This window comes from Schistocerca cancellata, chromosome 8 (assembly GCF_023864275.1).
Source record: "Schistocerca cancellata isolate TAMUIC-IGC-003103 chromosome 8, iqSchCanc2.1, whole genome shotgun sequence".
Taxonomy (NCBI): domain Eukaryota; kingdom Metazoa; phylum Arthropoda; class Insecta; order Orthoptera; family Acrididae; genus Schistocerca; species Schistocerca cancellata.
This window is the reverse complement of record NC_064633.1, coordinates 532,607,859-532,625,076: the sequence shown is the minus strand read 5'-3', so window position 1 is coordinate 532,625,076 and position 17,218 is coordinate 532,607,859. Positions and strand designations below refer to the sequence as shown.

Below are 17,218 nucleotides of genomic sequence, written 5' to 3'. Positions count from 1 at the left end.
TAGATTGTTCTCTATCAAGTGAATTTCTGATTCATTTGTACAGCTCAGTGGTTCTCAATAGCCCATTTTCTATCAGATTGTCATTTCAATGTATATGTTTAATTTCAAAGACAAACTGCTGAAGAAGGTACATGGCCTGTCATATTAGTCGTATTAGTCATGCATGTCTCAACTTGCAAGTTTTAAAAAAATGTAAAAGCCATGTGCACCCTACATATTAAAATTTTGTGGCCTAATAAGTAATGTTCAAACTTCTGCATACAAAACATGATAGCCTCTGATCAGAGGTTCCATAATTATGCTCTGCATGTTGCAATGAATGACTTGTGGAGGTGATTGTTTCAGGTATATCTTTATCGCCTTCTGTTTCCAGCTGAAGCACCTCTACTGCAATTCCCTACCCAGTTGCATCAACTGACATACAAAAGGGCCTTCCAAAAACTGGAGGATGCAGTAGCAGACTACATACCAAACAATTTTTCAAAAGCAGACAGGCACTCTTTTGTCCAAACCCAAGGGGTATCCATTACTGATAACTGGTGTATGCAAGGTGCATTAAATGACTGGTCTCCCACAAAATGTCAGTAGAACCCAAATAATCCAAACATGGATATGAGTTTCCTTTTATTCTTTGAAACCTTAAAGCTCTCAAACACTAACAGCATAAGGTAATGTAACGTTCCTGCTAATTTTATGGCCCAAGAAATTTAAGTTGTTTTTAATGCATTTGGTTTTTTCTCACTTTAACTTCACGCCTTCTCCTTATATTGCTTCTAGCACCCTGTCTAGTAGACTAATATGTTCCGCGCATGATGAACTTGCCAACAGAATATCATCTACATGAACTGTCACCTGCTCTAACAGTTTTCCCCATTATGTAAGCCATCACTTTTACAGTAGCACACACAGAAATATTTGATACAAAAGGGACTACTCTGTACTAGCTGCAAACACTCTCATATAAAAAGGCCATCCATCTATTTACAAGATTCTTTTGTCAAACACAAATTCCAATGTCATCAGTCCACCTGTTTAGCTGAGTGGCAACATGTTTGCCCACCATGCAGGGGGCCCGAGTTCGATTCCCAGCCAGATTGGAGGTTTCCTCCGCTCATGTACTGGGTGTTGTGCTGTCCTCACCATCATTTCATCATCACTGACGTGCAAGTCACCCAGTGTGGTGTCAACCGAAATAAGACTTGCACCAAGCGGCCGAACTCCCCCAGATGGGGCCTCTCGGCCATCAATGCCGTAAGATTCTTTTATTTTCCAGTGGCCACACATTATATCCATTGAAGTAAAGTATTAAGCCATTCAGAATTTTTGTAGTAATTTGTCCATATTTTTGGGTGAAGTCTCTCTCCACCATTACAATTTCATTTAACCAGCATGCATCCAACACTAATCTGATGCATCTGTCATATTTAGCTACTACCAACAGAGGATTATTAAATTATCTAATTGCTTGTTCAATTACCTTCCAATCCAATGTACATTGAATTTCTTTCTTGATGGCTTTCTTGCTCAGGCTATACATTTAAATTACAGTCACAACTTTTTCCATGCCTGGCCTATTTGAAAATTCACCGTGATGACGAGTTATTACTTTTCTCAGTTCTGCCCTTTGTTCACTGGAATTCTGTTCAGCTGACTGTATTTTAGCCTCTAGTTCCTCCAGGATATATTTCTCTTCCTCATCAGCAACCTTCATATTTCTAGTTAATTCAGTATCTTCCCCTGATAATGATAAAGTCCCATACTCCGTGACGGAGTGTAGGGGATACCCGCACCGCTGTACTAGGCAAGGTCCTAGCAAGGTGGTTTGCCATTGCCTTCCTCCAATGGACCCACAAGTACCACTATTTTTTGTCATGCTTATGGGTATCTCTCATGTTTCATTATTATTAACAACATGCTTTCCAATTAAAGGCACAGTAATTACAGCAGAATTTAACAGCATTCACATTACTTGGCCCTGATCAAAGTTGATCTTTCCTTGGTACTTTGACACAAAATCAGTGCCAATTAACATATCCAGATTTAAACCTAACACACTTAAACAAGATGCTGAGTTGCAGATAGGCACAACAAAAAGACTGTCACAAATAATAGCTTTCGGCCAGCAAGGCCTTCGTCAGAATTAGATGGCAAACACAAGCATACATACTCATGCCAATTGCAACTCATACGCATGACCACAGTCTCAGACAACTGAGGCCACACTGGCAGTGTGGCCTCGGTTGCCTGAGACTGCAGTCACACTGGCAGTGTGGCCTCAGTTGCCTAAGACGTCAGTCGTGTATGTGTGAATTGCATTTGTGTGAGTATGTATGTTTGTGTTTGCCATCTAATTCTGATGAAGACCTTGCTAGCTGAAAGCTATTATTTGTGACAGTGTTTTGTGCCTATCGGCAACCCAGCATTTCCGCTATATGGTGAGTGGCAACTTCCCTTTTCACAATATTGTTACGTTCCATCCTGGATTTTTCATTGTTTGACACTTAAACAAGAATGATCTATAATTGTGTCTTGTATACCATTGGTATCAAAGCTTCTTGCTTTACCAGTCTAGATATTTTTCTATCAGCAATTGTTATTCGTAAACCAGTTACTCACACTACAGCCAGCTTATTGCTGTTAGGAGTATAATCTGAATGCTTGGATCAATGCACTTGCTTCACTGCCACTATCAAGAAGATAGTGTACTATTCTGCCTGAAATATTTGGCTCTGTATAATTGGGTGGCTTATTTTACTTTGTACAGGGATCTCATTAAATTCATCAAGCTAATCTTTCTCAGTCTACCTTCAGCTAAAATGATTTCTTTCAATTGCAGTTACAATTATACTTAGATTCACAGGATATCGTACTTACATTCACAGATACCTATTCTAATCTGTCCGTCAATTTTATTTGATAGCTTCTCCATTTGTTTGCTGCACATCAGCTTAACTTCTATTTATGTTCAAGCAACAGTGTTCCTTCACTACATTGGTGCAGAAATGATCATCTGCCACTACTTATTTTGACAACATAGCAAAGCTCATAGGATCCTCAACTTTATTATACTTGGAGGATTTCAAATACCTTTCAGCCATCAATTTTCAACCTCATTTTATTTGGCAACTAGTTTCAGTGTTTTACGACACCTTCTTCAGGCCCCTAACTGATGTGCAGGGAGAATTTACCTCGATTGTGATCAAAACAGAGGCCAGCAATACTGGTATTAGTAGATATTTGCTACAGTGATCACTTCACCCATCACCTGCTGACTGGTAGCTGTTTTACTAGCAATATTTCTTCCCAGATATCACTCCCAAATGGAAACGTGGTTTTGGAGTGGGAGAGGGGAGGGGGTAGTAGTATTCTGCCACACAAGGTACCATCTTTCACACAATGTATGGTGGTGGCTTGGAAAGTACAAAATATGTCCACTTGAACTCCATTGGTCACAGAGAAATGGTCCAGCCATGCCTTCCTTTAGGACTGGCCACAACATGGCTGGTCATGCAAGCTTGCCTCCCAACACTGGCCAACCACTAAATTGTATAAAAATATTGTATTCTTCATAACTGTAGTATCAATGGACAGTTTAATTCTAATAAACATATATAAATGTTAACAGGAAGAGGATTAAAAAGAAAACTGCTTTATATTTCAAAATGTTTCTGTTGCTTGGATTTCTCACATATTAGCAGCTTTCTATATGTCAGTAGTTCAATGAATATACTGATATGTTATCCACGTTGCTGAGTGTATATTATTAGTACACACTATATATTATTAGTATACACTATTTTGTCCTGTTAAAATTTATTTTATATCAACTTGGATTTCTCATTTACCATGGCAGTTGTCAGAGAGATGCTACAGCATATGTTAAAAAGACTTGTCAATCATCACTGCTGTAATTATTATAAGTTACTTTTATTGATTTTTGGACTAACTTACTTTAGTTAAACTTCTTACTGTATTTAGAAGCCAAGTTAGTAGTATTACTAATCCTCAACAACTTGGATTAATAGCAACATGCGAACTGCTTCATATTGAGAAAAAAGATTTTGATAAGGTGATAGAGGAAACAATAAAGCCAGACTGGGATATGTGCAAATATGCTATGGCAAGATTTCCATATTTTGATGAATGGAGTTCAGTTGCTCTTCACGAGTGCTGTATGCTTTCAAGAATTAAAACATATGAGCCAAATGAAACAATATTAGGTAATAATGTGTTAATCATCAAACTACTGTAAATAATATATGGCCTTCAATCTTAGGCAATAAGAAGTTCTATTTTGAAGTCAATCATGTATCACTGTGTTTGTAATTCATATCTTTTCAAATTCTACAGCCTGTGGAGCACGAACAAATTATGTGTTCTTCGTATTAAAAGGATTGTGCCAGATAATTCAACATTTAAATATAATTGTAAAAGAAACAAAGAAAGATCATCAAAGGTGTAGATTACAGACATTTGGGACAGGAATTCAACCTGGCGAAATTGGACAAACACACTTTATGCAAATATGTATTCTTAGTGAGCTTGCTACTTTTGGTCTTGGTAAGTATGTTGAATTTTTATTTTTATGCTAATTGGAAATTCTGGATGCAATACAAGTTATCGGAAGGAGTAAAGGTAATGCTATTCCTGTCCTTTGTACTCAAATCAGATCAAAAGCCTCAATCAGTTGGAATAAATCAAAATAGAAAGTAAAATGATTTTTTTCATTCACTTGCTGTCATAATCAGGCAGAAATAATTCACATTAGTTCACCTGTCAGGTATGCTGGACCTTACAAAAGGTCAAAATTTTATGAACTTGTGGTATGTTGTATGTAAATATGTAACTATAGAAAAACACATTTTTTGGTCTGTTCAGTGTATATTCTTTAAAAATTTCCATTACATTTAATACAAACTCATCTCTTAAGAGTTAAAGGTTTGTTTAAAAAATGAAAATCACTGCTAATTATGATACGTGTGAGACTATCAATGGTGAACTCAACAAATTCGATAATTGTATTGGAGATCTTTGACTTCATTCTCTGGGTTTTGCTTCATCGTGTTGATGCACTATGCTTATTTGCAGCGTTTTTGTGACACAAATAAATAATTGTGTTACTTTTAAATTCTTTGTTTATCAGTTCATATGGTATTCAGTGTTCGTTAATGGAAACGATGGATTGCCTACTGTGGGGTGCATCAGACTCTGTGTTTCTTATGTACATAACTGACTGTGATTGCGAAGCACAGATGCTGTCAACAAAGCAAGAGATGGTTGCAAGTGAACATATATATTCACATTCTAACAGGTCAGCACTAAGTATTTGTGCTACCCAAACACTTCATCACATTGTACTCTATGGCCTATCCCATGTATAAGTTTTGTTGTTTATTTCTTTAGCAGTAATATTCTTTTTAATTAGACATCAACTGCAGAGCATTGTAATTCCATCCTATAGTTAATAAAGTGGTAAATCATTTTGCAGGATACTATTTTTTATGTTTTGCCAGAAATTATTTATGGGAGGTGGTGAAGGTGGTACAAGCCACTACTGACTATTCCTCAAATGAAATCAATGTGGTTTGTCCATTGCAAATTTTCATCAACATACAGACCCAGAAATTTACAGCTGTTAGTTACTATTGCCAAGATGTTACATACATTTCCTGCATTGGTGGGGTGAGAACTGACTGTTTTAAATGTCAATAATTGAGATAGATTGACATTCCTAACTATTCAAGTATTTTGTTAATTCTGTTACCCTAATAGTAAGAAAATATTATAGTTCCTCATGTTCTCTAACACAAAATAAGATTGTCAGTTTTTGAAAATACAATGTAATTGGTTAGATAAAAAAGTCTGAGCTGGGGAACAAACATTTGAAGGTATTTAAATATGCTAGTTTTTGGAGCCAATGACTCATTCTGGCAGAAGGGTTGAAGGAAAAGGAAGATTGGTGATGGAAAAAGACTGATGAGGTTTAGGAAATGGGGAGAGTTTGGAAAAGTTGCCCAGAATCTTGACTCAGGGGGGACTTACTGGATGGGATGAGAAGGAAAGACTGATTGTTGGGGACTGCACCGGACGATATTTGAAAACCTGAGGGCTTAAAATCGGGAGATAGTGTAATATGCAAGGCAGAGATTACTATCAAAACATTATGCACAAGTCAATAAGAGTGGAAATCAAAGTGTGTGGTAGAGATGGAGGGAGGGGGGCCAGGAAAAAATAGACAGGTCAGGAAATGAAGGCCATAGAAAACTAAAAGGGAGTGAAGAAAGGAACAGTTACTGTGCAGAAATGTGGAGACCAAAGACACTGACGTAAATTAAGGCCAGGTGGGTGGCAACAACCAAGGACATGTTGTAGTGCTAGTTCCCACCTCCAGTGTTCTGAGAAACCGGTGTCTGGGGGCATAATCCAGGTGGCACTTGTGGTGAAACAGGCACTGAGGTCATGACTGTTGTGTTGTAGAGATTGCTCTGTTACAGGATATTGTTTGTTGTCAGTATACACCCTCTGCTTATGCCCATTCATCCGGATTGATAACTTGTGTTGTTTCACAGGTGGCTTGCCCTTTGACATTGTATGTTTTGCCAGTTACAGGGCTGATATAGGTGGTTGTAGGAGGATGCATAGGGCAAATATTACAGTGGGGACAGTCACATGAGTAGGATGATGATGATATTTGATTTGTGGGGCACTCAACTGTGCGCTTATCTGCACCCGTACGAATTACCAATCTTTACACAGTCCAGTCTTGTCACTTTCACAAATGATGATGAAATGATGCGGATAACACAAACACCCAGTTCCTCAGTGGAGAAAATCCCCAACCCAGCCAGGAATCGAACCCACGACCCTGTGATCCAGAGGCAGCAACGGTAGCCATGAGCTGCAGACACACATGGGTAGGGGCCATAGGGTAGGGAGATAGGTGCAGAAGGAGCATTGGTCTCTACAAGGATATTGTGGCATTTGGGAGGCCAACAAAAAACTATTCTAGGTGTGGTGGACAGAATGGATCTCTTCCCTCTTCCTTCCCCTTCAACCCTTCTGCCAGAAGAAGAAGCCACTGGCTCCAAAAGCTTGCAAATAAAATAGCTTTATGAATTGGTCCTCCTGCCACCACTTGGTGAGTAGATTTTTTTATCTTTCCAATTACCGTGTAGAACAAGATAGAGATGACATCTGTATAGCTTATAATAAGGAAGTTAATGGGCTGTGCAGTGTTGTTAATGCAATAACACAAGAAACAGTCAAATGAAAATAAGACAGATGGAAAAACCAAGTAAACTGTTTACTATTTCAAAAGTAATCGCCATATTCTTTGATACATTAATCCACTGTGTGACAAGACAGTCAGTACCTTCAAGGAAAAATGTTTGTGGTTGTCTATGGAGCTGCGATTGTAGACAGGTGTGCACCTTTTCGTATGAAGCAAATCGGCCACCATGAATGTTTTTCTTCAGGGCTCCAAAAAAGTGGAAGTCTCATGTGGTGAGATCAGGACTGTATGAGGGATGTGTAAGGGCTTTCCAGCAAATTTTCTGCGGCATTCTCAAAATGTGGGCACACCCATATCTTGTCAAAGTTGTTTTGACTGTGCTGCACACGTATCGCTCCATTAAGTGCTAATCTCACCCCATCCATTTTCCATATTTTTGAACACTGAAGAAAACATTTGTGGCCGTTTATTTGCTTCAGATGAAGAGGTGCAAGCAGCAAACATGTTTTCAAGAAGGCACTGACCATCTTGGTCTCTCAGCAGGATAAATGTATCAACAGATATGGCAATTTCTTATGAAAGATTTAAACAGTTTACTTCCATTTTTCCATGTGTTTTGTTTTCATCTGACTGCTCCTTATATAAGGGAGAGAAAAGGACCAAGGATTGAGTTCCTCTGCATACCTTGTATTACTGTTTCACCGGTGAATTGAAAGTTTAAATTCTATCACCTGATTTGTAGGTCAGTTAGCATTGCTCATGATGCATTATGTGTATTGCTAGAAGATGCATGAATGGGTGCACAGTGTGAAACACACCAAGATGGAATTACTCTACTTGCTACCACACTATTTTTTTCTTGTCTTACTTTTCCATAAAATGATTCTTTTAAGATACAGTGATAGTTGAAATTGTTTCCATTCCATGTGATCATAAAATTAGCAGGACATAATAACTTTGTATTCACAAAAATATCTAGCTCATTATAAAGTTCTTATTTAGCTTCGTGCAATAACCTTTTACTTTCTCTGAAAACTGATTAACTTAGAAAGTATTTGTAATTACAGTTTGGACACATCTAAAAATACTTCCATTATTTGAACTTTTAGTTCTTCATTTCACAGATTTTACTCTCACTTTTGTTATCCTAATTTTTGTGTATTGGATAGTGCTTTTGGCTATCCAAATAAGCAACTAATTTAGAAACTGCATAAATTAATGAAATGCGAACCAAAGGATTTTACACAAAACTTAATAATTCTCATAGGTATGCAGTGTTCATTTAGTAAGCCAGTCAGTCAGGCTCCAGCTCTCAGCTGATATACATCTACAGTAAGCACATTAAGTGTTTATCATTTTCTGTTTTTTCCTCATATTAGGGTTTATTAAATTTCATGTTTATTTTTCTGTTTAAGACTTTCAATCTCACATTTTTGTAAGTTATGAATATAATAGAGGGAAACATTCCACGTGGGAAATATATATCTAAAAACAAAGATGATGTAACTTACCAAACGAAAGTGCTGGCATGTTGATAGACACATGAACAAACACAAACATACACACAAAATTCAAGATTTCACAACCAACGGTTGCTTCATCAGGAAAGAGGGAACGTGAGGGAAAGACGAAAGGATACAGGTTTTAAGGGAGAGGTTAAGGAGTAAAAAGGAGAAGGTGAATACAAAGTGAAACTACTTGCAAAAACAGAAAGAGAAAGTAAGGTGACAGAAAAGATTTGGAAATGCAACAGTGACAATAACAAACGTAATTGTTGGGTTCAAATTAATGATATGAATATAATAGAGGGAAACATTCCATGTGGGAAAAATATATCTAAAAACAAAGATGATGTAACTTACCAAATGAAAGCGGTGGCATGTTGATAGACACACAAACATACACACAAAATGCAAGCTTTTGCAACCAACAGTTGCTTCATCAGGAAAGAGGGAAGGAGAGGGAAAGACGAAAGGATACGGGTTTTAAGGGAGAGGATAAGGAGTCATTCCAGTTTTGGGAGTGCTCCCGGGACTGGAATGACTCCTTACCCTCTCCCTTAAAAGCTTGAAAGCTGCTGGCCTTGCGTGTGTGGTGCAAGCAGAGCTGGCAATTTGCTGTGTTGTTCCAGAGCTGATTGGAGTCCCTTGGTTTAGAGCCGAATGGAGGGTCTCATCCAAAGGCTTCATTGACTCTGTGACCGTCTTGACAGCAGCTTTCTAGACCTGCATTACGTTTGGGGAATTTAGAACTCCCCTTGATAGATCAGGGTGTGCTACACAAAGAAGGCAGCCACTCAGGTAGCAGAGTGATTGTGGGGTGCACAAGAGGGTTTTTCAGGCTAGGTGGTAGTTTGAGGTGCTCTGATGAACACTTGCCAGTTGATACACAGCAAAGGAAGTCAGATGGCATTTAGAATAAAGGCACTCTGACTGTCAAAATTTTGTCAGTAAACTGTTGAAGCATTCATAATAAAGTTGCTTAATTTATCACACTCTAGGAAAGTTCTCGCACTCAAATTATTTTTGGGACTGAGTGCTGGCCAAGACCCAAGGTGGAAATCTCTGAGTTATTTAGTAAGTTGATGATGATGATGAAGTCCCATACAGAGCATAGTGGACCCGCACCACCATACTAGGCAAGGTGCTAGTGGAGGTGGTTTGCCATTGCCTTCCTCCGACCATAAAGGGGATGAATGATGATGATGATGATCATCATCATCATCATTTAGTAAGTCATGGAACATATGTTGGAAAGACAGATTAGGCCATAGGAGGGGGAGTGTTCATTGACAAAAAAAAAGTAAAAAGAGGGTCTCCATTAAAGACAAAGTTGAGTGTGACAGTGAAGTTATCTGGTCGCTTATAACAGGTATAGGTCAAAAACCAAGTTAATGGCTGGGTGTTTTTACTGGCCACACAATTCTGCTGTGACAGTTCTAGAGGCATTCAAAAAGTCTACAGTCAGTAACATGTAAATAGCCAGATCATGCAATACTAGTTTGAGGCAACTGGAACCTACTGCGTATAGATTGGGATGTCTAGGGGTTTGTGCGTGGTGCAGACACACAGTCATGCAAAATACTTTTGAACACATTTTCTGCAAATTGTGTTGAACTGCTAGCTCAGCGGCCCACACATGATGGAAATATCATGGATCTTGTAGCTACAAATAGGCCGGACCTTATCGACAGTGTCAGTATAGAAACAGGAAGTAGCGATCATGATGTCATTGTAGGTTACAGAAGTTCATAAATCAATCAAGAAGGCTGCAAGAGTGTTTCTGCAACATGGAGCAGATAAGCAGTTGTTAGAATTTCACTTAGACAGTGAACTGGCGTCACTTAGTTTCAGAAATATGGCCATAGAGGAATAATGGGCAAAGTTTAAGCAGATTGCAAATCATGGTCTGGAGAGTTACGTGCCTTGTAAGTGAATAAAGGTTGGAAAAGATCCACCATGGTTTAATAATGAAACTCAAAACATGCTGAGGAAGCATAGGCTGTTGCACTCCCTGTTCAAAAGAGAATGCACAATTGACGACAAGTGAAGGTTAGTAGAGATTTGTGCATCTGTAAAAAGATCTATGCGCGAAGCATACAGCTACCACTTGTAACACTTATATTGATTAGAAGTAGGTTTATATTATGTAACTGTGTATCTGCCAGTTATGGAGTGTGTATTCTTTGTTGTTTAAAGTCACTGATTTGTGACAGGAAATTTAGAGTTTTGTAATATATATATGAAAAAAGAAAAATGATTTGTTAAAATAATGAATTTTATAATATGTGTATGTTTATAAGAAAGACAATGTTAACTGGAAGCTAGTTCATGTTTAGGGCAATTGTATTGTAAAATGTTAAAGCTGTAATGAAGTCCCTCTGCAACGGAAGTTGCATGGCGTGATGTGAAAGCTGGGTTTGGTGGTCAAACTAGGCGGCTCCTTGGTGTGAATAGTATGCAGTAAGTGGCCAGCCGTAGCATGGCACACTTCTATGGTGCCAAGAGAGGCAATTGAAAGCTGCTTTGCAAGGCATTTGCCTCAGATGTGGGTCTGGCTATTGTTTGGTATTCTCAGCAAAAAGGAATGGCTCTAATATGTTGAAAATCGAACGCCAAGGAGAGATAGAGCATTCGAACATCAAGAGCCATGAATACAGCTAGCCGCCATGTCGCTTGCTGCAAAAACTTCACCACCGCTTCACTAACTTCATACATCCAGATATGTATATAGGCATGGACCAGTTAATTTGTGTGAGTGATTTTAATAATAATCCAAATACTATAAATCTCTGTTCAGAACGATATCTTCTATCCCGATCACGAACCTATGCAGGGTCCTCTCCTAAGTGTTTCTAAAACCAAGTATCCTGTTTTAAATGAACTATTCTTGCTTTCAAGTGTTTTCAGAGTGGTTTCTTTTTGTTTGTCAAATGTGAAAGGAGTAGCAAAAGTTAAAGCTAAGACCTCAAAAGTGAAGTCAGATAGGATTTTGCTAAAGTACTCTCAGTTTATTGCAAAGTATAATTTTGCAAGAATACAGTGCCAGATTGTGTAAATATTATTGTCTAAAATGCCTGCTTCATAGGTGGTAAAAAGGAGACAAATAAGTTAAGCTCGTTTTAAAATTAGTGGTGTCTTGTTTCCTATCATGAATGATCCCTTTTTTAAAAAAGTTAATTGAGCTCAGTGTTGAATATTTTGCCTTGCAAAGTAGGATATAAACTATTCCAAGTGACGTTAAGGAGTAGCTTTGTTTGATTAGTCTTTTCTACTGAAATAATCATAGAGCCTGACTAGTGACATTATACTAGTTTATGGGTCCCCATCATATTCTTCACATATTAGAAAGATAATTGAACTATTACTTCTGTAATAATGATATTAACTATCTTTATTTGTCGTTTTACATGTCAGTTAAGATAGAAGTCCCCCATGTCCAAATTTAGTTCAGCACTTCATGCACTAACATTTCAGTATTGGTTTAAGTAAATGTCTTGAATGTACCTATTATTAGTATGAGTTTAGTGCAAATTTGCTTTCCATAATTACTGGAGTGTGCGTTATTGATAACTGCCACTACACATAGCTCAGAGTACCCTATGTCAGTTTGTATCCTGTGCGCTATTCAAAGGGAAATATTAATGAAAGTAACTTTAGTAACCATTATCCAATTTTCATAAACATATCTTTCCAAATTAATGTGCCCTATTGGGCTGGCAACCATTCATTTTTTTCATTCAAATATGAATTTTATCACTTCCCCCCCCCCCTCCCCCAATGAACCATGGACCTTGCCATTGGTGGGGAGGCTTGCGTGCCTCAGCGATACAGATAGCCGTACCGTAGGTGCAACCACAATGGAGGGGTATCTGTTGAGAGGGCAGACAAACGTGTGGTTCCTGAAGAGGGGCAGCAGCCTTTTCAGTAGTCGCAGGGGCAACAGTCTGGATGATTGATTGATCTGGCCTTGTAACGCTAACCAAAACAGCCTCGCTGTGCTGGTACTGCAAACGGTTGAAAGCAAGGGGAAACTACAGCCGTAATTTTTCCCGAGGGCATGCAGCTTTACTGTATGGCTAATGATGATGGCATCCTCTTGGGTAAAATATTCCGGAGGTAAAATAGTCCCCCATTCGGATCTCCGGGCGGGGACTACTCAGGAGAACATCGTTATCAGGAGCAAGAAAACTGGCATTCTACAGATCAGAGCGTGGAATGTCAGATCCCTTAATCGGGCAAGTAGGTTAGAAAATTTAAAAAGGGAAATGGATAGGTTAAAATTAGATATAGTGGGAATTAGTGAAGTTCGGTGGCAGGAGGAACAAGACTTTTGGTCAGGTGAATACAGGGTTATAAATACAAAGTCAAATAGGGGTAATGCAGGAGTAGGTTTAATAACGAAAAAAAAAAAAAATTGGAATGCGGGTAAGCAACTACAAACAACATAGTGAACGGATTATTGTGGCCAAGATAGACATGAAGCCCACGCCTACTACAGTAGTACAAGTTTATATGCCAACTAGCTCTGCAGATGGTGAAGAAATTGAAGAAATGTATGACGAAATAAAGAAATTATTCACACAGTGAAGGGAGACGAAAATTTAATAGTCATGGGTGACTGGAATTCGGTAGTAGGAAAAGGGAGAGAAGGAAATGTAGTAGGTGAATATAGATTGGGGCTAAGAAATGAAAGAGGAAGCTGCCTGGTAGAATTTTGCACAGAGCACAAATTAATCATAGCTAACACTTGGTTCAAGAATCATAAAAGAAGGTTGTATACATGGAAGAAGCCTGGAGATACTGACAGATTTCAGATAGATTATATAATGGTAAGACAGAGATTTAGGAACCAGGTTTTAAATTGTAAGACATTTCAAGGGGCAGATGTGGACTCTGACGACAATCTATTGGTTATGAACTGTAGATTAAAACTGAAGAAACTGCAAAAAGGTGGGAATTTAAGGAGATGGGACCTGGATAAACTGAAAGAACCAGAGGTTGTACAGAGTTTCAGGGAGAGCATAAGGGAAAAAATGGCATGAATGGGGGAAAGAAATACAGTAGAAGAAGAATGGGTAGCTTTGAGGGATGAAGTAGTGAAGGCAGCAGAGGATCAAGTAGGTAAAAAGACGAGGCCTAGTAGAAATCCTTGGGTAACAGAAGAAATACTGAATTTAATTGATGAAAGGAGAAAATATAAAAATGCAGTAAATGAAGCAGGCAAAAAGGAATACAAACGTCTCAAAAATGAGATCAACAGGAAGTGCAAAATGGCTAAGCAGGGATGGCTAGAGGATAAATGTAAGGATGTAGAGGCTTATCTCACTAGGGGTAAGATAGATACTGCCTACAGGAAAATAAAAGAGACCTTTGGAGAAAAGAGAACCACCTGTATGAATATTAAGAGCTCAGATGGAAACCCAGTTCTAAGCAAAGAAGGGAAAGCAGAAAGGTGGAAGGAATATATAGAGGGTCTATAGAAGGGCGATGTACTTGAAGACAATATTATGGAAATGGAGGAGGATGTAGATGAAGATGAAATGGGAGATATGATACTGCATGAAGAGTTTGACAGAGCACTGAAAGACCTGAGTCGAAACAAGGCCCCGGGCGTAGACAACATTCCATTAGAACTACTAACTGCCTTGGGAGAGCCAGTCCTGACAAAACTCTTCCATCTGGTGAGCAAGATGTATGAGACAGGCGAAATACCCCCACACTTCAAGAAGAATATAATAATTCAAATCCCAAAGAAAGCAGGTGTTGACAGGTGTGAAAATTACCGAACTATCAGTTTAATAAGTCACGGCTGCAAAATACTAACGCGAATTCTTTACAGACGAATGGAAAAACTAGTAGAAGCTGACCTAGGGGAAGATCAGTTTGGATTCCGTAGAAATATTGGAACACGTGAGGCAATACTGACCCTACGACTTATCTTAGAAGCTAGATTAAGGAAAGGCAAACCTACATGTCTAGCATTTTTAGACTTAGAGAAAGCTTTTGACAATGTTGACTGGAATACACTCTTTCAAATTCTGAAGATGGCAGGGGTAAAATACAGGGAGCGAAAGGCTATTTACAATTTGTATAGAAACCAAATGGCAGTTATAAGAGTTGAGGGGCATGAAAGGGAACAGTGGTTGGGAAGGGAGTGAGACAGGGTTGTAGTCTCTACCCGATGTTATTCAATCTGTATATTGAGCAAGCAGTGAAGGAAACAAAAGAAAAATTTGGAGTAGGTATTAAAATCCATGGAGAAGAAATAAAAACTTTTTAGCTTTGCCAATGACATTGTAATTCTGTCAGAGACAGCAAAGGACTTGTAAGAGCAGTTGAATGGAATGGATAGTGTCTTGAAAGAAGGGTATAAGAGGAACATCAACAAAAGCAAAACGAGGATAATGGAATGTAGTCGAATTATGTCGGGTGATGCTGATGGAATTAGATTAGGAAATGAGACACTTAAAGTAGTAAAGGAGTTTCGCTATTTCGAGAGCAAAATAACTGATGATGGTCGTAGTAGAGAGGATATAAAATGTAGACTGGCAATAGGAAGGAAAGTGTTTCTGAAGAAGAGAAATCTGTTAACATCGAGTATAGATTTAAGTGTCAGGAAGTCGTTTCTGAAAGTATTTGTATGGAGTGTAGCCATGTATGGAAGTGAAACATGGACGATAAATAGTTTAGACAAGAAGAGAATAAGAGCTTTCGAAATGTGGTGCTACAGAAGAATGCTGAAGATTAGATGGTAGATCACATAACTAATGAGGAGGTGTTGAATAGGATTGGGTAGAAGTTTGTGCCACAACTTGACTAGAAGAAGGGATTGGTTGGTAGGACATGTTCTGAGGCATCAAGGGATCACCAATTTAGTATTGGAGGGCAGTGTGGAGGGTAAAAATCATAGAGGGAGACCAAGAGATGAATACACCAAGCAGATTCAGAAGGATGTAGGCTGCCTTAGGTACTGGGAGATGAAGGAGCTTGCACAGGATAGAGTAGCATGGAGAGCGGCATCAAACCAATCTCAGAACTGAAGACCACAACAGTAACAACAACAACACTTTCATTAACTCCCAAGGTTAAAGTCTGTTTAGTTTTCTGTTAAGTTCACCATATTTAAAATTATAGTCCGATACTTTTATCCATTAGACACACGCGCAGTCAAAATTTAAAATCCTCACAGAGGGTAACATTTGCTTGTTCCACAGCAAGTTAGCATTATACGTGGTGTTATACACTGTCACACTTTAGCAAAAGACCTGGCAGAGAACCGAGAAAATTGTGGTCCTGTGTAAGATCACTAAGCAGTTCTAAGGCTTCCATTCAGTCCCTTGTTGACCAATCTGGTGTGGCAGTTGAACATAGCAAAAGGAAGTCAGTCTGACCATCATACAGACTCCTGTATGGATGACATAGTAATAAATATTCCAGGCATAGAGAAACAACTGAAAGATTTGAAAGCCTGTATGGACGACATAGTAATAAGTATTCCTGCCATAGAGAAACAGCTGCAAGATTTGGAAGCAAATAAATCACCAGGTCTGGATGGAATCCCAATTTGGTTTTACAAAGAGTACTATACGGCGTTGTCCTTTATCTAGTCTGCATTATTCATGAATCTCCTGCACAGCACAAAGTCTCAAATGACTGGAAAAAAGCACAGATGGCTCATGTATATAAGAAGGGTAAGAGAAAGGACACACAACATTACAGAGCAATATTCCTAACTCTGGTTTGATGTAGAATCATTGTGAACATATTCTCAGTTCAAATATATTAATCTTTCTTGAGACTGAGAAGCTTATGTCCATAAAACAGCATGGTTTCAGGAAGCATCACTCATGCGATACTCAACTTGCCCTTTTCTCATATGGTATACTGAGAACTATGGATGAAGGGCAACAGACATATTCCATATTTCTACATTTTTGGAAAGCATTGGTCATGGTGCCCCACTGCAGGCTGTTAATGGAGGTACAAACATATGAAATAAGTTCATAGGTATGTGAGCAGCTCAAAACTTCTTAAGTAATAGAACTTAGTATGTTGTCTTCACTCGTAAGTATTCATCAGAGACAAGGGTATCATCAGGAGTGCCCCAGGGAAGTGTGATAGAACATCTGTTGTTCTCTACATACATTAATGATTTGGCAGATAGGGTGGGCAGCAATCTGTGGTTGTTTGCTGATGATGCTGTAGTGTACAGTAAGATGTCAAAGTTGAATGACTGTAGGAAAATAGAAGACAACTTAGACAAAATTTCTAGTTGTTGTGATTAATTGCAGCTAGCTCTAACCATGGAAAAATGTAAGTTAACGCTGCTCATTAGGAAGAACAGACCTGTAACGTTTGGATACAGTATTACTAGTGTCCTACATGACAGTCAAGTAGTTTAAATATCTGGGTGTAACATTGCAAAGCATATGAAATGGAATGAGTATGTGAAAACTGTAGTAGGGAAAGTGATCGGTTGACTTTG

At 38.5% G+C, this 17,218-nt stretch overlaps 1 protein-coding gene across 1 annotated transcript in view; it reads left to right on the top strand.

The window, feature by feature from the left end:
- The window catches only part of LOC126095671 (uncharacterized), a 220,540-nt gene that overhangs the window by 179,100 nt on the left and 24,222 nt on the right, over window positions 1–17,218 (top strand). Inside the window, exons 5-6 of the mRNA XM_049910427.1 lie at window positions 3,957–4,220; window positions 4,351–4,560. Of these exons, the coding sequence (XP_049766384.1) occupies window positions 3,957–4,220; window positions 4,351–4,560 (474 nt within the window). The remainder of the gene's footprint in view (window positions 1–3,956; window positions 4,221–4,350; window positions 4,561–17,218) is intronic.